General features: G+C 46.8%; 2 protein-coding genes across 3 annotated transcripts; one reads left to right on the forward strand and one right to left on the reverse strand.

Annotated features, from left to right (window-relative positions):
• Nucleotides 1-280: 280 nt before the first annotated feature.
• Nucleotides 281-18652, forward strand: ZNF263 (zinc finger protein 263). 2 transcript variants are annotated; one of them, XM_054455707.2, is made up of 8 exons: nucleotides 281-1194; nucleotides 2047-2227; nucleotides 2671-2744; nucleotides 3014-3140; nucleotides 5413-5529; nucleotides 6347-7507; nucleotides 16060-16110; nucleotides 17858-18652. In XM_054455707.2, the coding sequence occupies exons 1-7, from the start codon at nucleotides 808-810 to the stop codon at nucleotides 16062-16064; spliced, it is 2052 nt and encodes a 683-aa protein (XP_054311682.1). In that variant the 5' UTR covers nucleotides 281-807; the 3' UTR covers nucleotides 16065-16110; nucleotides 17858-18652. The 2 variants fall into 2 exon arrangements, with proteins under 2 accessions (XP_054311682.1, XP_054311683.1); XM_054455708.2 differs by lacking the exons at nucleotides 16060-16110; nucleotides 17858-18652 and having other exon boundaries at nucleotides 2710-2744; nucleotides 6347-8414.
• TIGD7 (tigger transposable element derived 7) lies at nucleotides 15786-17568 on the reverse strand. The gene has a single exon (XM_054455710.2). The coding sequence runs from the start codon at nucleotides 17566-17568 to the stop codon at nucleotides 15919-15921; it is 1650 nt and encodes a 549-aa protein (XP_054311685.1). The 3' UTR covers nucleotides 15786-15918.
• Nucleotides 18653-20260: the final 1608 nt, after the last annotated feature.

Below are 20260 nucleotides of genomic sequence, written 5' to 3' on the forward strand. Positions count from 1 at the left end.
AGCCGACGAGGCCGCAGGGGCCAGTGGGATCATCTTCAGCCAGCCCAGAGTAGCCGAAGCGGGTGGGGCCTGGCTTGGGGAAGGATTCATCGGGGGAAGCTTATTAACAATTCAGATTTCCGAGTCTCACCCCGACACTGACGCACTGGAGAGCGCCTGGCCCTGGGATCTGCGTTTTCCCAAACGCTCCGGAGTAATTCTAACCCAGGTTGCCCGGCAGTCACAACGGCCTCAAGCTTGTTTTCTTCGCTTGGATCCAGCAGCCCTGCCCCCAGTCACTCCCAGAATTTCTGGACGCGCCCCGTGGCCCCGCCTCTCGTCTCCAATTGGTCTCTCGCTTGTCCCGTCCCCGCAGGCAAATCTTCCCTTCTCATTGGTAGGTGGTGAGTGTGTGGCGAAACCTGACCTAATGGGCACTGGAGTTCGCAAAACGTGACCCGGAAGTTGGTCACGAGCAGGCGCCGTGGGCTTGTGGTCGCCTAACTCGTGCGCTGAGACTTCCGGCGTGGGAGCAGAGGTCTGAGTCTTGCGTGGGTCCTCTGTAGGGTGGGAAGCGTGGCGCTCGGTTCCTGCCTCGGGGAAGTCGTGGCGCAGATGGGCCACGGGGTCGGCGTGGCGGCGCTTGGGACCGACTGAGGCCTAGGCGCCGGAGCCGGCCGCGCCTGGGCTGGAGCGGGGCTCCTCGGCCTGGACTAGGAGCCCCCAGCCCCGGGCTCCTGCTGGCGCCGTCCATCCTTACATGGGTTCAGGGCGCCTTCGTAGGCGGGCACGGCTGGTTTCGGGCTAAGGCGCTCTGGAGACCTGACGATGGCGTCGGGCCCGGTCTCCCAGGAACGGGAAGGGCTCCTGATAGTGAAGCTGGAGGAGGACTGCGCCTGGAGCCAGGAGCTGCCCCCGCCTGACCCAGGGCCGAGCCCCGAGGCCTCCCACTTGCGCTTCAGACGGTTCCGCTTCCAAGAGGCAGCTGGTCCCCGGGAAGCCCTCAGCCGGCTCCAAGAGCTTTGCCATGGGTGGCTTCGGCCTGAGATGCGCACGAAGGAGCAGATCTTGGAGCTGCTGGTGCTGGAGCAGTTCCTGACCATCCTGCCCCAGGAGATCCAGAGCAGGGTGCAGGAGCTGCATCCGGAGAGCGGCGAAGAAGCGGTGACCCTTGTGGAGGATATGCAGAGAGAGCTTGGGAGACTGAGACAACAGGTGAGAGAGAGAAAGAGCTGTTTTATCTGTGGTTTGTTTAGCCCTGAGCACTGGGACATTGCGCCCCCGGTCGAATTCAAGTAAATTGCCCTGAGTAGACCTTACGTGGGGAAGAGGACTTGTGATTTAACCTGGAACACTCATTCTCCAGATTTTCCCCAAATGAACGAAAGCAGTGAAGAGTGCCCTGTTTCCACGCGGAGGCAGTGTCCCTGCAACAGTTAGTGTTAGCCGGGGAGTTAGATCGCCAGCGTTCAAATCCTCAATCTACTAGTACTAGCTTTGTTACTTTGGCAAATTACTTGATCTCTTTCGGCCTGTTTTCTTATTCGTAAAATGAGGGTATTAACATACTTTCTAGGGCTTAGAGGGAGAGCAGCATGTAAAGTTGTGAACACTACTAGCTTATAATGAGTGCTTAGTACTTGTTAGCTGTTGTTATATTAGGGTCCACGGTCTGGTCTTCTCTGCAAAGCTGGGCCTCCGTTAATTGTGAACTTTGAAAGATAATTTGGCACCGAGGCCCTGAGGTCGTTGGTCCCCAGGGCTGCCCCAATTTAGCTTATCCTATAGTGAGGAATAGAAGCACCTAGAAAAGGTGGGGAGAGCAAAAGGGAGTGAGGTGTATCTTAAGAGCTGTGTGGGGAAGGTGTGCTCTGGGAGTGGGCCCTTTCCCTAACCCCTCCCCCTGCACATGGGATCAAAAAAGCCTTCAGTGTAAACCGTTTTTCTGTTACCTGGGCCCAAAGGGATCGCCTGAGGTTCTCTGTTGAAGGCTTGCTCTCAGTATCCTATACTAATTTCCCTTCCTCTTGGGCCCTGTTGTGATGAGTGATGTGGGTTGGTTCCCAGGTCACAAACCATGGGCGGGGAACAGAAGTGCTTTTGGAGGAGCCTTTGCCTCTGGAAACAGCACGAGAGTCACCGAGCTTCAAGCTGGAGCCAATGGAGACTGAGCGAAGCCCTGGCCCCAGGCTGCAGGAGCTGCTAGGCCCCAGCCCCCAAAGGGACCCCCAGGCTGTAAAGGAGAGGGGTGAGGCACAGTTATCTGGGCAGGTGGGAGGGAGGAGGGGCTTGGGGGTTGCCCCCGACACTAGCAGGATGTAGCACCGGTGCGAAGGAGAAGGAATTTCTGAAGTTCAGGTTCTCACCTATGGAATGAAAGACCTGCAGTTGGTGGTGTGGGTTCTCCTGGGGCTGGGGGAAGGGAAGGGAGTCTCAGTAGAGCCCTTTTTTATGCAGAACAGAGGCGATTTAGAACCACTTGAATGATGCAGGGTTTGGAGTGCTTCTCTTGGTATTCCTTCCCTCTCACCCTGTCATTTTGGATATCAGCTTATGTTAGGCCTCTATGCAGTTTAGTGTCATCCGCAAAAGCAGAGACTGGGTGTTGGGGAATGGATACTGTGTTTTAATAATCCTTGGGTTGCCAAGAGTTAGGAATGCCATTCTCATTATAATTTCTGTCACCTTCAGCATTATCTGCTCCCTGGCTTTCTCTTTTTCCTCCTGAAGGGAACGTGGAAGACAAGGAGATGACTGGGCCCCAGGTGATGTGGAAGTTTCCATTATCTCCCCTCAGCACCCTTCCTCCCCTGAGTGTTGGGGGTGGGGGGTTCTCCATGTGGAAGGTCCTTTCTCCCTCACCACAGCGTCTCCCCCACTGCTTTGTCTGTTTCACACCTCACTTGTAGGCCTGACACCCTTCTTCCCCCATGACGTGTGCTTGGCATCCCTGGATTTTGCCCCTTTAACCCATGACTCTGCTTGAATTGTTCTTGGTGCATCAGGGGCTAAAGGAGATCTTGTGCTGTTTCAGTTGCCTGAGAGCTTAGAGGACGTGGCAATGTACATCTCCCAGGAGGAGTGGGGGCATCAGGATCCTAGTAAGAGGGCCCTCTCCAGGGACACGGTGCAGGAGAGTTATGAGAATGTGGACTCATTGGGTAAGGACTTCTTTTCCAGGGATGATGACTGTGCCATTTCTGACCAGGGTCCTGCCCCTTATTCATTCACCTCCTGGACACAGACTCTGAGTTTTGCCAGGAAGCCTCCACAGGAGACTTCCCTTTGTCTAAAGTCCCCTGTATGACAGTCATGTATCTGCCAAGTGGCACAGTTGGCACAGGCAGCCCTGGACTGGAGTCCCAGCTGCCAGAGCCTAAGGCGAGTCTGAGCCGTGTGGACTTCCTAGGGCAGAGCAAATCCAATGCAGTGACAACCTGCCAGCATCATACACATGCAGTGTCCCAGGATGCTGGGGGGGCTCTAAATGGTTGATTCCTTGCAATTTTGAGATGCTTATTCTTATGAGCTCGCCAGTGTTTCCTGTGTTCCGTTAGTGTTTCTAGGCTTATCCCCAAAGACAAAAATTTCAGGGGTAGTAGGATCAACATTCCTGCCTATCATCTCTCACAGCCCATAAAAATTCAGAAAGTGGGGAGGGTCTTGTGGAAATTTGGAAACAATGTATAGCTCCAAAGTAGGCTAAATCATAAATTAAGATGCACCTATGTCTTGTACTATTACTCAGTGTTTTAAAATTATGCCTACAGAATATGACAGACTGACATATAGTTGGATTTATGTGGAGGATATGCCAGTATTTATTGTACAATTCCCTCAACTTTTCTGTATGTATGAGAATTCTTTTAGTAAGTTGGGGAAGTCTTAACATGAAACAAGACTGTGTGTACATTATGATTATACCTATGTTGAAACACACCAGTAGAAAGACTCACTGGCGTGGTGGTAGTACCAGTTACTCAGGAGGCTGAGGGGAGAATCACCTGAGCCCGGTAGGTCAAGGCTGCAGTGAGCTATGATGATGCCACTGTACCTCAACTTAGGTGACAGAGTGAGACTCTGTTTCAAAACAAAAAAAGACACACTGCACATTGTTTCCATATATCAGGTTTGCCTAAAAAGTATCACAACTATACATTTGTTGACACTAATTCTGCAAACGCAATCTCGGCTTGCCGCAACCTCTGCCTCCCGGGTTCAAGTGATTCTCCTACCTCAGCCTCCCGAGTAGCTGGGATTACAGGCATGCACCACCATGCCCAGCTAATTTTTTGTATTTTTAGTAGAGACAGGATTTCTCCATGTTGGTCAGGCTCATCTTGAACTCCCGACCTCAGGTGATCCACCCGCCTCCCAAAGTGCTGGAATTACAGGTGTGAGCCACCACACCCGGCCTTTTTTTTTTTTTTTTTTTGAGGTGAGTCTTACTCTGTTGCCCAGGCTGCTCTCGAACTTCTAGGCTCAAGCAATCAGGAAGTGTGCCACTGTACCAGTTTCCATATTACTTTTCACTGCTGTGATGTCCAAAGTTGAACATGGCTCTTTTAGTGAGAGATGCTAAATAGGAGATCAGATTACAGCTTGTTGGAATTAAACTTCTGTTGGAGTCCATGTTTGCTGGAGGTGGAGGTTTTTGTTGTTCTTTTTGGCACAGCATAGAAATGGCACTTGTGGGTTTTAATCTCATGGTCCTCTTAGAGCCCTGGGTCCTTTTCTGATTGTCTATTATGTTGTATTTTCTTTCCCTGGAGTTGCCCGGTCAAATTTAGTTCTATTTTGTATTTATATGTAGAGACAAGGCTCTTTTATGATATTAAATGGATTATTCAAGGAACTGACCATGTTCATTTTATAGTTGTTTTAATTACAGTAGTGTACATTCTCATTGCAAAAAAACATGCCAAGTACCATGAATATGTTAAAAAAAATCGGCCAGGTGCAGTGGCTCACACCTGTAATCACAGCACTTTGAGAGGCCGAGGCAGGCAGATCACTTAAAGTCAGGAGTTTGAGACCAGCCTGGCCAACATGGTGAAACTCCATCTCTACTAAAAATACAAAAATTAGCTGGGTGTGGTGGTGCACGCCTGTAATCCCAGCTACTTGGGAGGCTGAGGCAGGAGAATCGCTTGAACCTAGGAGGCAGAGGTTGCAGTGAGCGGAGATCGTGCCACTGCACTCCAGCCTGGGCGACAGAGTGAGACTCTGTCTCAAAAAAAAAAATAGTCTCCCTCCCCTAATTTCTTTCTCTAGAGGTATCCACTGGGAAGAGTTTGTGTATATTCCAAGTAACTGCTGTCAGATTTATGGAGCATTCTGTATTTATCCACTGAGGGCAGGGAACAAGACTGTTTCCCTACCCTGGTAGAGGAAAGTGGCAGTACAGAAATCTGTTTCTTTCATTGTGAACAGAGTCTCACATTCCCAGTCAGGAGGTCCCAGGCACCCAGGTGGGACAAGGAGGAAAGCTATGGGATCCCAGTGTCCAGAGCTGCAAGGAGGGCCTGAGCCCCAGAGGCCCAGCTCCAGGTAAGGAATGAAGACGAGCGGCCTGCCCAGCAAGCAGCAAGGCTCTCACAGTTAAGAGTGAGGCATTTTTTTGTTTTGTTTTGTTCTGAGATGGAGTGTCACTCTTGTTGCCCAGGCTGGAGTGCAACGGTGTGATCTCGGCTCACTGCAAGCTCCGCCTCCTGGGTTCAAGCGGTTCTCCTGCCTCAGCCTCTTGAGCAGCTGGGATTACAGGCATGCGCCACCACGCCCGGCTAATTTTTTGTATTTTTAGTAGAGTCGGGGTTTCTCCATATTGGTCAGGCTGGTCTCCCTGACCTCAGGTGATCCACCCACCTCGGCCTCCCAAAGTGCTGGGATTTACAAGTGTGAGCCACCGCACCCAGCAGAGTAAGGCATTTGAGGATTTGGGTGCAGGGTCGGCCCAGCACAGCGGCCAGAGAGGTACATTACGTCCTTTGACCCTGCCATTCTCCATCCCAGTGAGGCAAGTGAGGAACCCAGGGTGCAGAGTTCAAGGAGGCCCTTACTCTTGAGCTCACTTGCCCCACCCTAGTCTCAGCCCTGTTCCATCCCACCCATTCCTGAAGGGCAGAAGCGAGAGGCTCAGCTGGAAAGGAAAATTCTAAGACTGGTCTCGGCTCTGATTCCTTGACCAGTGGCCCGACACTTTATCCTGATGCTTCTCCAGAGTGCTTTACCTTTAGGAGAGGATGGGAGACTGAGGTAGAAGCAGCCCTTCTGGGCTGCTGACCTAACAGGCAGCAGCAGACAGGTGGGATTTTCTTTTCTCCAGCATAGAAATAATGTAAGGGTTTGGTTTCTCTCTCTCTACCAGGAGAAGAGAAATTTGAGAACCTGGAAGGTGTTCCGTCTGTGTCCTCTGAGAACATCCACCCTCAGGTGCTGCTTCCTGACCAGGCCCGAGGGGAGGTACCCTGGAGTCCTGAGCTGGGAAGACCTCGTGACCGGCCGCAAGGGGATTGGGCGCCTCCCCCAGAGGGTGGAATGGAGCAGGCCTTGGCAGGAGCCTCAAGTGGCAGAGAACTGGGGCGACCAAAGGAACTGCAGCCAAAGAAACTCCATTTATGTCCCTTGTGTGGCAAAAATTTCTCAAACAACTCAAACCTAATTAGGCACCAGAGAATACATGCAGCTGAAAGACTGTGTATGGGTGTGGACTGCAGTGAAATCTTTGGTGGGAACTCACGTTTCCTGTCACTACACAGAGCACACCTGGGAGAGGAGGCCCACAAGTGCCTTGAATGTGGGAAATGCTTCAGTCAGAACACCCATCTGACTCGCCACCAGCGCACCCACACGGGTGAGAAGCCCTATCAGTGCAACATTTGTGGAAAATGTTTCTCCTGCAACTCCAACCTCCACAGGCACCAGAGAACACACACGGGGGAGAAGCCCTACAAGTGCCCTGAGTGTGGGGAGATCTTTGCTCACAGTTCCAACCTCCTTCGGCACCAGAGAATTCACACTGGAGAGCGACCTTATAAGTGTCCTGAGTGTGGGAAAAGTTTCTCTCGGAGTTCACACCTCGTCATTCACGAAAGAACTCATGAGAGAGAGAGACTTTACCCCTTCTCTGAGTGTGGGGAAGCTGTGAGTGACAGCACCCCCTTTCTTACAAACCATGGAGCCCACAAGGCAGAGAAGAAGCTCTTTGAATGTTTGACTTGTGGGAAAAGCTTCCGGCAGGGCATGCACCTCACCAGACATCAGAGAACACACACAGGAGAGAAACCGTATAAATGTACCCTTTGTGGGGAAAACTTCTCTCATAGATCCAATTTAATCAGGCACCAGAGAATCCACACAGGAGAAAAACCCTATACCTGTCATGAGTGTGGAGACAGTTTCTCCCACAGCTCCAATCGGATTCGCCACCTGAGAACGCATACGGGAGAGAGACCCTATAAATGTTCTGAATGTGGAGAAAGCTTCTCTCGGAGTTCCCGTCTTATGAGTCATCAGAGAACTCACACAGGTTAGTAACAGCGGGGTTTCTCTTTGCCACAGGTGAGGTGGCATATTCAGAGGGGCCTGTTGGCAAGAGCTGGTATTCCCTGCCCAGCCGACCAAATGACCTCTGCATTCTTCAGGTAATGGGGGCTCATTGTGAGGGAGGTGCAGAGGCAGCAGAGGATTGGCATGAAACTGAAAAGGAGTTCTGTCTGCATGAGAAAGGATGGCAAGTCTCTGAGGTGACCTCAGGGTGGAATTCTCTGTTAAGTCCACCCTGCCTCAGGGTGCTTCTACCCTCTTGGTCTTTTTAAAGCCAAGGTGTGATTTGGGTGCCTGACTGTCCAGTTTACCTTAACAAGTTTGGGAATCCATGTGATGTTTTTGATACTTCTTCCTCATTTGGGACATTCAGTAGGAGCATTTGGGCTTCCGGGACCCCTGAGACCAAAGAAGAGGGGCCAAGTGCCCTGGGAAATCAGCTGAAGGTCAACAAAAGACTGGTTTTGAGTTGCAGCTGTCCCGAAGGCCCCAGTTGGGAAGCCATGGGCAGTCCAGATCAAGCCACCACGTGCCCTACGATTGCCTAACAGGAGTGCCCATTGGCAGATCACACATACAAATGTGACCTCAGACAAAAAGGAACCAGAGGCCCAAGGGCAATAATAAGGTGGAATTTGCAGGTCAGCCCAAGAATTGGCAGAGGAAGTAGGTGTCTGATTACCCTTTGTGGAGAATGAGATTCCCCCAACCTGTGTGAGAAAAATAAACAGCTCTGGAGTCTTCTTCCTGACTCCAGAGGAACAAGAGCATTCCAGGAAAGAGAGATTCCCTGGAAAATTGAAAATGTGAATCCTAGGGGGAAATTGGGGATTGTGTCTTTCCCTGTTGAAAATGTTTGGATGGGAATAAATATCTTCAGGAAACATAAATGTGTGTGAGTCTTCATTGAAAGCCTCTGTCTAGACCCCCGAGTGTTGATCTGTCTCCCCTCTGCCTTGGTCAGAGGCCCTGCTTTCTCATAGACTTACGGGGTTGGTCAGGAAGATTCTGACAAAGGAGGTAGCAGACAGGCAGAGGCAGGTGAGGTCCTGGCAGCCTCCAGGCTGGGACTGCCATGTGGTAACAAAGGGTCAAGCCAAATAGCTGCTGGGGTGATGCTGTCATAGGGTCTGTAGAAAGTATTCTTTCCTTCTGAGGTCTATAGCAGTAAAAATGTTTTCAATTCTTTGTTTAGAATGTTTACATTCTTGTTCAGTAGCTGAGGAAGATCTGACTCTTAGAGAACAGGATATTTTGGTCTTGCAACTGATTTCCAGGGTGGAAGCTAAGATGGTCTCAGTATAACTGAGTTATTGATTATTAATGGTAGGAAGATATAGGAGATGGAGCAATTATTAAGGGAAAGCATTATATTTATTTTTTGGTAGACATGGGGTCTCACTATTTGCCCAGGCTGGTCTTGAGTTCCCAAGCTCAAGCGTTCTTCCCATCTTGGCCTCTCAAAGTGCTGGGATTACTAGCATTACATTTTAGAATGGCATATCAGAAATAGGAATTGTAGTAGTGTGTATCTGTGGGAAACGGGGGAGTATTCTAAGAGTAGGAAATCAGATGCCAGGAAAACACCTCAGGATACGAACCCGGAGGAAGGTATCCAGCTGTTCTTCGGGTGAAAAAAATGAAGAAACAGTCCTTTGGGAACAGGCTGATGGATATAGCAACTGGAAGTCGTGGAAACAGCGCTCCATTGATCCTTCTCTCAGCCCTGCCTCAGTTTAGTATGAGTTTTTCTTTGGTTGTCTGAGCTAGTTTTTTAATATCTCACTATTTCTCATTTCTGTAACTTCCTCTTAATCAGCTTGTGCACAGGAGGAGGGCAGTGGTGGTGTGGGGGTTGAGGTCAGGGAAGTGGAGGGTTAGGATTAGAGAGATCAGAGTAGGATCAGCAGGACCACACTCCAGTGGAGCAGTGCAGGGCCAGCCAGGCTGCTGATGTCATGAATTAGATGGAATGTAAAGCTGGTGTTCCTACAAAGCACTCTGGTTAAGATGGCAGTTTATGTGGACAGAGACTGGAAAGCGCCCCTTCCATCTACTCTCCCTTGGTAACATCACCCACACAGATCTTATGATGTGGTCCAACTGGTGCTGCTCATACTTGGAACACTGCAGCTTGAAGCTAGAAAATGACTCTCGGGTATTTGCCCTAAAAAGGCATTCCAGTGGAACGCTTCACTCAATCTTCAGTCTAGTTCCCCTTCTAGTAAACTTCACATGCTTAGCTGTTCTTGGCCTGTTTTAATGAGATGACATCACAGAAAATAACTACAGAAAGCAGCCCTATGCCTAGCATGTAAGAAAGTACTCTATTTGTGCCACCTGTCAACAGATGATCCAAAAGATTTCCTTCTAAGCACCTAACACTGACTGAGGTCACTGAAGACCACAGTGGCAGGAATTTCAGGGACTGATGACATCTCCTTCCCTTGTACTCATGTTTGAGAGAGTAGGTCTGATTCCCTTACTGCAGGCCCCCATGAGGTCTGATACGGTTTGGCTCTGTGACCCCACCCAAATCTCATCTCTAATTGTTATCCTCATGTGTCGAGGGAGGGACCTGGTGGGAAGTTCTTGGATCATGGGGACGGTTTTCCCCCATGCTGTTCTCCTGATACTGAATTCTCCCGAGAGCTGATGGTTTTAAAAGTGTAGCAGTTCCCCCTTCACTTGCGTGCTTGCTTGTTCTCTCTTGCCACCTTGTGAAGAAGGTACCTAATTCCCCTTTCCCTTCCACCATGATTGTAAGTTTCTTGAGGCCTCCCCAGCCACACAGAACTGAGTCAATTAAACCTCTTTTGTTTACAAATTACGCAGTCTGTGTATCTTTATAGCAGTGTGAGAACTAGGTCACTGCGAGAGATGTCCAAGTTAGTGCTTTTTCACATTAATACTTTGCCCACTAGGGCTCTTGTAAAAGAAGCCAAAACAGTTTGAGTGGCTTTTATGTCACAGGGAGACTAACCCTGGGACAATAAGGACCTCTAGCCTCTAAGTCCAAATGGGTACAAAGGGGTCTTGGGAGATGTGGAGTGACCCTGAGCAGCAGCCATACATCCTTAGGAAAGGTAGCACATGAAACCAGCAGAGATGCTGGTGGGTGAGAACCAGTGCCACATCTAAGCCGTGTGAAAAGGCCTGGCAGGGTCAGGCTGGGGAGCAATGATGACAAAGCCAGAGGTGGGACACAGACTGGAAGAAGTGTTTTAAAAGCACTGAATTTTTCAGAAAAATCCATCAGAAGTCACTTTAAAAGTTTTGATGGCTGTAATGAAAGAACTTTTGGGTCTCAGCACCATAATCTGAAATTTGAGGTTTTAAACTCAGCACTTTTTTGTTTTGTTTTGTTTGAGATGGAGTCGCTCCGTCGCCCAGGCTGGAGTGCAGTGGCACAATCTCGGCTCACTGCAAGCTTCGCCTCCCGGGTTCACGCCATTCTCCTGCCTCAGCCTCCCGAGTAGCTGGGACTACAGGCACCCACAACCACGCCCGGCTAATTTTTTGTATTTTTAGTAGAGACCGGGTTTCACCATGTTAGCCAGGATGGTCTCGATCTCCTGACCTCGTGATCCACCCGCCTCGGCCTCCCAAAGTGCTAGGATTACAGGCGTGAGCCACCGTGCCCGGCCTAGACTCAGCACTTTTTAAAGAAGAGTGATTCATTACATTAACTGATACTATTTTGGAATGTGCAAAATCACCACTGCTTTAAAACTTGTAATTTTTGAAAGTGTTTCACAAGCATTTGAAACAACTAAGTCATGTAAAGTGTTTTAATGTGTGTTACAGGAAAACCACCTAGCAAATTTCTTGGCACTAGGAGACTTAATTTTGGAGGTCAGGAACTCAGGAATAGCTAGATGAATTCAAGCAAAATGCATTTATTTATTTATTTATTTGAAATATTTTCTTTAACTCTTCAGTCTAGCTTGCAAGCACTCCCAATTAAAAATTGACTTCTGTTCTTGAAAGGGCAGTTAATATTTCCTTCCCATCATACACTTTTTAATAAGAGCAGCTAAACCTTGCCTGAGTGGTACAGTGAAGAGGCGCTGGGAATGATCTAGGTTAAGTTCAACAACGACAAAATGGTTGAGGAAAAATGACTCAGATCACAAAAAAATTCTGAACTTCCAGTTAATGTTATTGCTCTCAATTAGCTACAGAGACACCTTAAATGTCTCAAAAGATTCCGTCAGAAATCTGGTGGCTCTCAAGCATCCCCAACCTGCTCCAAGGAGAGTAGTATTTCTCAAGGCAGCGAGAACGGGAAAGAAAAACATTAAGGAGTATCATTCTGAAGTCCAGCGTATGTTTTTGGACATCATGAGGAATTGCTTACCCTCCATTCCGTTCAAGGAGGCCAGTGCCCCACTCCCGAGGTGCTGCTGTCCTTGAGGGAGTTCTCGGCTCTCCTGGGCCTCCCGGGAGGAGGCCAGCCCCAGCACCCGGCACAAGGGTGAGGGCCTGGACTTCTCGGAGAAGTTCCTATCCCCGGGAGTGATTTGCAGAACCAGAGACTCCCTTTTCAGGCTTGGGCAAAGCAGACGCCTCCTGCTCCGCATCGGCTCACACGCGGCTGGGCCCACGAGCCTCCTCCAACCGCCGCCCCGGGCCTCGGGGCTGCCGCTCCCCTGAGCGTCGGCTGTGCCCCCAGAGGCGAAGGCCGCCCTGCACCCGGTCCCGGCCTTTCCCTGTCCTCTGGCCGCTCCTCCTCCCGCGGCCGTCCCGGGACCTGTGCCCAGACCCCTGGGGCCACGATCACGCCCCCGCCGCCCAAGTTACTGCCCCTCCTCTTCCTTCCAGCGTTCCGGCCCGGGTGGTGTATGGTGGTTGCGGTGTATGGTGGTTCCCGCAAGCACAGCCGCAGGGGTTTCCTCTCCTAGACTCGAGGCGGTGGCGCACCTGCACCCTCTAAAGCTTCCCCGTCGGCCCTCGCGGTCTAGCGGGAGGCGCGGAGGGCCGAGCGACGTGATGGGAGAGCCGAGCTGGGGTGCGTGCGAGCGGGCGCCAGGAAAGCGCGGGGCCGCCCTAGGAGCTGGGCCTTTCTTTAAACAGTGGGAGGCTCACGAAGCGTCTAAAGCCCGAGGCTCCCCTTTTTGTTTTAGTTCGCTCTCTTCTGGTAAGAGAATAAGGGTTGGGCAAGAATGGAGAGGGGACAGAAAAGGAAGGCAGGGCAAGTGAAGAGGCAGAGTCGACGCAGAAGGTGAAGGGGGCTTGGACCAGGGCAGGGCAGTGAGGAGGAAGAGTGGAGAGGAGAGATCCAGGAGGTGGAGCGGTCAAGACTTACGTGGGCCGAGACCCGTCTAAAATCGTAGGATGTCCCTCAAGGACACTGGCCTTGACCTGTCTTTCCTGCTCTTCTCCGCCAGAGGCCCCCAGGGCAACGGTCCAGGGACCTTGCAGCTTGCCTGGGAGATACACGTGCCCACCGCAGAGACTGAGCCCCTGCTTCACAACTTTAAATCCCAGCTCAAAAGTCACGCACTGTCCTCTCAGACACCTCCCCTGCTATCCAAGTCTCAAAGGCCCTCCCTATGCTCACTTTGGCTCCGGCCCTTACACATCCCATGGTGGTTTGTTCTCATTCATTTTCTTGGTTATTCAGAGCTGAATCTCCAACAACATGCTATTGTCTAGTACATGAAACAGTTAACAGGAAGTTTCCAGAATCAATAAGTACTTTTGAAAACTGGGGTGACTCTCGGTCACTCTAGGAATTTATTATCACTAAAAAGAATGATGATGTTTGATGCAAAGACCCAAACTAAAAAGAACTAGAGAGCTGCCCAGAGTCCTCATCTGCCATCCCCCTCTGCTTCCACAATCCATCCTGTCCCAGGCCTGGAAGGTCTTTCAAAAGAGGCAAAACATCAAGCAAAGAGTAATTACTACCCTCGCCCTCACCCAACCCCAGCTTGCAGTCATTATGGACTAATCTTAAAAAAAGAAAAAGTCAAGCTGCTTGATGTTAAAGGTCTCCCATCTTCCACCAGGCTGCAGACTGCATAAGCCAAGAAAGCACAAATCAAGCCTAAACTGAATGTAAAAAGGATGCCCAGTGGCAATGTTGATAAATTTTTTCTACAAGTTCTGGGTAATAGAATAAGACACAAAAAAGATAACTACTGAATTTACAAGGTGAAAATATCAGCAATCACTACTAATAAAAAAGGATCCCACTTACAGCAACAACAAACCTACCTAGGAACAATAAAAAATATGAGAACTCCATTAAATGAAAACTGCACTTACAATTTGAAAGGAGAAAAAAGGAATGTAAATTCTTCCCAATTTTACTTAAATTATGAATAAATTCCCAGAGGGAGTTGGTGTCTGGAGGAGGCTTGAATAAATTTTATGCTGAAGTTGACTTAGGATAGTAAGAATAGCTTGTATATTTTCGAACATGGAAAGTGGGGATTTGCTTTTCATTAAAATTCACAGGCCGGGCGCGGTGGCTCACGCCTGTAATCCCAGCACTTTGGGAGGCTGAGGCAGGCGGATCATGAGGTCAGGAGTTCAAGACCAACCTGATCAACATGGTGAACCCTCGTCTCTACTAAAAATACAAAAATTAGTCAGGTGTGGTGGCACGCGCCTGTAATCCCAGCTACGCAGGAGGCTGAGGCAGAGTTGCTTGAACCCGGGAGGCGGAGGTTGCAGCAAGCCAAGATCGTGCCACTGCACTCCAGCTTGGGCAACACAGCGAGACTCCATCTCAAAAAAAAAAAAGAGAGAAATTCACATTAGCCAGTAATGAAAATGGCAAGGTACTACAGCAACAGTAGACACCAGTAGTACTGTATTTAGTCACTCATTTTATACTATAATTGCCTAGTATTCACCACTGTAACAGAATACGCATCTCAGAAACAGATTTTTTTTTTTTTTTTTTTTGAGACGGAGTCTCGCTCTGTCGCCCAGGCTGGAGTGCAGTGGCGCGAACTCGGCTCACTGCAAGCTCCGCCTCCTGGGTTCACGCCATTTTCCTGTCTCAGCCTCTCAAGTAGCTGGGACTACAGGCGCCTGCCACCACGCCCGGCTAATTTTTTGTATTTTTAGTAGAGACGGGGTTTCACCACGTTAGCCAAGATGGTCTCGATCTCCTGACCTCGTGATCCGCCCGTCTTGGCCTCCCAAAGTGCTGGGATTACAGGCGTCAGCCACCGCGCCCAGCCAGAAACAGATTCTTGAAGATAATATATGAGAAAGGAAACATTGAAAGCCAATAAGAACTAATTATCCAAACAATGCTTGTTATTTGCAAATATCAACTCACCTGACACCTTATATTAAATAGGGAACAACCATAAAGATACCATTCTTTTGGTTACAAAATTAGCAAAAAGCTAAGAGCATAACAATATTCAATGTTGGGATTGGTGCCTTGGGAAAAGTACTTTCAAAATAATGGCAAGAATGTGAAAGCAATTTAACAGTGTGTATCCAAGTTTTTTCAAAAGTTCATTCTATTTGACCTGGTAGTTCAACTGATATGTTACATCCCCTGGTGGCGTATTGAAAAACCATCAAATGTAAGGTTAAGAGATTTTAATGACCTAAGGGAAACTCTCAGAAATAGTGCAGCATGATGGTTAAAAGCCTGAGCTTTGGCATTAAATAGAACTTAAGTCTCATCTCTGCTATTTACTAGTTTATGTGACCTTTGTCAAGTTACTTAATCTCTCTAAATCCGTTTCCTTATGTATTTGAAAAGGGAAGTCATTATTATGAAGACTAACATATATATACAATCCTATATACTCTATAAATGCTAACTTATTAATAACAAACCATAAAATATGTTGACAGTAAGAGATAAGGTTTTATTTACAATGTAATCTCCCTATTTAAAAAAATATATGGTATACATCGAAGTGTTGGGGATATCATTAGTCAATAGAATTGAGTGCTTTTTATCTTTTTTTACATATTCCCTATAATCAGCATGTTACTTTCACAGTAAAACAAACACTAAATAGATAGTAACAGAGTTAAGAAAGCAGAGTGTGTTTTACCATTAAATTGAAAACCTAATCTATCCTTATCTTAAAGCTAACTAGAACTAGTCAGCACAGTTTCATTGTTATATACTATGATTACAAACTAATGCTTTTCTCAAAGGCATTCCACCTTATATAATCTGGGACAATACTTCATTATTCAGATCCTTGTGTAAAATTTAAAAAAATGAATTTATGAAACACAAATTTAAATAAATTTAAAGAAACACAAATGTATTATTTTTAAACTGTAAATTTTATAACCATTATATAAATGGACACTGATATACAAAATAATGTCAGTTGCTAAAATATGACAATTCACAGCTGGCCTACATCATATAATGGCAGAAATCTTTAAACACAAAATCTAATGATTAGAACCAGAAGTTGAAGGCCCACTGAAGGAGTCCTTAATATTATGAGGCCTAGGTTTCAAAAAGCTACCAATTCTAGAATGGATTTTACTCTGGAACTGTTTCTTGACTATTTCTTGTTGCATCTCTTTCAGTGTGAAGTGGAATCTCCGAAACTCAGGTGTGGCATCAACAAAGTCAAGAAGGTAGTCCAAACTCTGTCTTACAGCAGATAATTTAAATTCAGCAGTCTGCTTTTCAGCTTCTCCTCCTTTTTGAACAACTTCCTTTGTTATTCCACCTTTGGTTTTTAGGAGACAACCCTTTTCTTCATCTCCATTTAACCACACCCTATCATCATCCAACTTAGTTTCCAACTCTCCACATTTTTCAAGAATTTCTCTATAATCCCCATCTTCTAAGCCTTGAAAATCATATTCAGGTTCCTTTTTGTAAAGAAGATTTTCCCATGCATTTGCTATGGTTATTTGTTTTACTTCATCCCAACTTTTTGCCCAGTTAAAAATTGCACTTTTTATATTGTAGATTTTAATTTTGGAAACTCCTTTATCTCCTTTCTCTTGCTCATCATCACTTTCTTCAAATATTACAAGACTCTCTTCAAGTTGCTTCCATCTATATAGCCGTTTGCAGCTCAAGATCACACCTTGATTCATTGGTTGAATCAAGGCTGAAGTGTTATGGGGAAAGAACATACATTTTATTCGACCATCCTCACTGGTTAGGGATTCAGAGGAAGGATGAGCCGGGCAACTGTCCAGAAGTAACAATGCCCTGACGTCCTCTTCATGAAATCTTAGAATATTAAGTTGAAAATGTCGGACCTCAGGAACAAAGTTTTGAAAAAACCATTCTGAAAACAATTCTCTGGTGAACCAAACATCTTTACTGGGCTTATATATCACAGGCAATGTACTTGTGTCCTCTTTCACACTTTTGGGCAGTTTTGATTTTCCAATAATGATTGACTTTAATTTATGAGTTCCGTCTGCATTTGCACATAAAAGGGCAGACAACCTTTCTTTGTTTATTTTCTTCCCTGGTAGGCAGATATCTTTCCTACTTGCCTGAGAATTTTCTGGCATTGACTTCCAAAAGAGGTCCGTTTCATCCCCACTGTATAGCTGAGCTAGACACAGTTTCTCCTCTTTGATTATCGTGGACAGTTTTTGTCGAAATGGCTCAACATTTTCAGAAACTGAACTTAGGACTTGTTCCCCACATCCTTTTCGGTTCCCAATTGCATGCCGATTTCGAAATCTAAAAAGCCAACCAGTGCTAGCTTTGAAATCTGTTCGCCCAAAACACCGTGCAAATCTCTCTGCAGCAGCCTGAAGCTCCACGCCTCTTACTGGAACACCGGCTGAGCGTTTCTGTTGGTACCACATGTAGACCGCATCATCTACATCACCATATTTGGCTCCGGTTGTCCTCTTTCTCTTCTCAGCCCCTACTAATGGCATGTCCTGCTTCAGTACAAAGTCCAGAATTAACTTCTTATTTTTTTTAATGTCATAAAATGTTGACTTACTGATTCCAAATTCATCCATTACACTTTTAAGTGATCGTCCAGCTTCGATTCTACTTAGAACCTTCATTTTCTCCTCCAAATTCAGTGTTGTATATTTCCCTCTCTTATTCATACTGAATTTAACTCTGAACCACCAACAGGAGAAAACAAAGGGAAAAGCCTTAATGAATTGGCAAAAAAAACCCCCACATTTTTTAAACAAAACTTAGCTCAAAGCCCCAGAAGGCATTGTATTGGAGGATAATGGACTGAAGGGGATAACCATGACTGAAGAGCTAGTCTAGAGGTGGAGGTCTTATGTTCTCAGAAAGCTGCCAGTTCCAAAGTCCTGTCTGGCTCTTGCTCCTGCAAGCCATGAGTGATCATTTTTCGGAATGCCTCCTACTTCTCTCTTTTGACAGATACAACAGCCTCAGTCAGGAATGACAGGAATACCTGCATACTTTCCCTAACTCAATACCGGAAAAGGGACAATATGAAGAGAGGAGGGATTGAGCAAGATGTGCCCACAAGAAAGGACCCAGGTGGGATAAGTTTCCATAAAAACTGATGCTTGAGAAGAAGGGAGTGTGAAAGACTCAAAGGCAATGACAGAGTAATCCTGTGTGTAGCAGAGATGCAATGTGGCTTCTCTCCTTCCAAAAAGACCTGATTTTACCTCACTGCTAGAAAAGAAAATGGTGCTCAAATTGCTTTGTACATAGCGTTCACTGGGCAGCAGTTTATCTACCTTTATAAGGGCTCCAAGCTACAAGGACCCTGACATTGGGATGTATGGAGAGCTGGAATTCAGGAACAGTTGTACCGAATCTTGAAGTGAAGAAGAAAGTAGTTTCTGTTGTATATATGAATGAAATCCAACTTTTATTGCATTCAGTATAGTATTCTCAAGCACCATGCTTTAACTTGAATGTCTCTTGTGTTTGCCAAGGTAATATGTAAGTCTGTAAATAATTTATTTGTCAGTGGCACTTTACCATTCTCAGATCTTCTTTCTTGGGAACATCTGATGTATTCTCAAGTGCTATTTTTCACTGAAACAGTTCTCTGTTTGAGATATTATCAAGTTTCAGAATCACAGCAATTCTTAGAGATGAGCCCAAAAGTTTTACAAATATTTCACCATACTTAAAAAATTTTAAAGATCTGTCCTTTCATTTGTTTTCCTAAATTTACATTATAAGTAACATACTTTTTATATTTGAGACTTTGATTTCTCTTCAGGGTTTATTTTACTTAATTTGAACCAAGACTCAACTTTTCCACAGAAGAAATCTAAAAGGTTTCTCTGCTGCTGTTTCTGATCAATTGTTTCTCATAAATCCTACTGGCAAACTCTTCTGTCCCTCTAGGCCCTCAAATACTCTTTTCAGGTCCTCCTGGTGCTCCCCAAAGCCATTCCAGGTCCTTAGAAATGTCTTAGTCTAGATTAATTTCCTGGTTCTTATTCCAGATACACAACCTCATGGGAAGAAACAAAAACTGCCACTTTTATCCATTCCAGGTGCTATGAAGAAAGAAAAGTATGTCAGAGAAATAAGGGAAATGGCTGGTATCTCAATTATTCTTCCTCTTCTTTAGGGCAGAATCTGACTGGCCCATTCATTCCTCAACTACATAGAATTCTCTCTCTCTCTCTTTTTTTTTTTTTTTTTTTTGAGACAGAGTCTTGCTCTGTCACCCAGGCTGGAGTGCGATGCTGCCATCTCGGCTCACTGCAACCTCAGCCTCCCGGGTTCAAGCAATTCTCCTGCCTCAGCTTCCTGAGTAGCTGGGACTACAGGTGTGTGCCACCACACCCGGCTAATTTTTGTATTTTTTTGGTAAAGACAGGATTTCACTATGTTGGCCAGACTGATCTCGAACTCCTGAACTCGTGATCCACCCGCCTCAGCCTCCCAAAGTGCTGGGATTACAGGCGTGAGCCACCACGCCTGGCCCATAGAATTCTCTTAAGTCTCTCATCTAAAAACCCAGAAGAGTCAGACCACTGGTTTTCCTGTAATATTCATTGCAAGAAATGCCAACTATGAGTTATGGAGCATGGAGAAGATTACAAGAGAATATGGTAGTAATTAGGGTGTGGAGCCAATGGCAGGCTACGATCAAGCAACTTTCTAAATGAGGCAACTATAATTAAGGCAGTTAGTAAGTGATAACTCAGAGATAAATCTTGGTTTATCTCTTTCACTTATAAATGGAAAAATAAAAAAATATTTGCTAGCCAATAGCAGCACCATTAACTCGAGCCAGTCACCTAGCAAAAATATTCAGGCCACTATGACAGTCGTGTGGGTGTCTCAGAATTAATGTATTTGCTTTCAATGCTTCTCAGCTGTGCCGTCGTCTTTTTTTTTTGAGATGGGGTCTGGCTTTGTCGCCCAGGCTGGAGTGCAGTGGCACAATCTCGGCTCACTGCAACCTCTGCCTCCAGGGTTCAAGCCATTCTTGTGCCTCGGCCTCCCAAGTAGCTGGGATTATAGGCATGCACCACCATGCCCTGCTAATTTTTGTATTTTTAGTAGAGACAAGGTTTTGCCATGTTGGCCAGACTGGTCTTGAACTCCTGACCTCAAGTGATCCACCCACCTAGGCCTCCCAAAGTGCTGGGATTACAGGTGTAAGCCACTGCGCCCAGGCACAGTCATCATTTCTAAAACAGTGCCCAAGCAAGGGGAGGTGAAACCAAAAGGAAAGGCTCAAGGAACGTTTGTGGGCTTCAAAGGATAAGCCACTATGGCAGCAAACGTCACACAATGAAAATCATCAGTGCCTCTTATTCACTATTCACAATTTGTGCCTTG

Source organism: Pongo pygmaeus, chromosome 18 (assembly GCF_028885625.2).
Source record: "Pongo pygmaeus isolate AG05252 chromosome 18, NHGRI_mPonPyg2-v2.0_pri, whole genome shotgun sequence".
NCBI classification, from domain to species: domain Eukaryota; kingdom Metazoa; phylum Chordata; class Mammalia; order Primates; family Hominidae; genus Pongo; species Pongo pygmaeus.

Excerpts from the sequence above, each read along its gene's own strand:
- ZNF263 (XM_054455707.2), top strand. The coding sequence starts at position 808 with ATGGCGTCGGGCCCGGTCTCCCAGGAACGGGAAGGGCTCCTGATAGTG. Across the intron at positions 2,228-2,670 it reads CCAGGCTGTAAAGGAGAGGG|CATTATCTGCTCCCTGGCTT; the intron begins GTGAGGCACAGT and ends TGTCACCTTCAG. Across the intron at positions 2,745-3,013 it reads AGGAGATGACTGGGCCCCAG|TTGCCTGAGAGCTTAGAGGA; the intron begins GTGATGTGGAAG and ends GTGCTGTTTCAG.
- TIGD7 (XM_054455710.2), bottom strand. The coding sequence starts at position 17,568 with ATGAATAAGAGAGGGAAATATACAACACTGAATTTGGAGGAGAAAATG.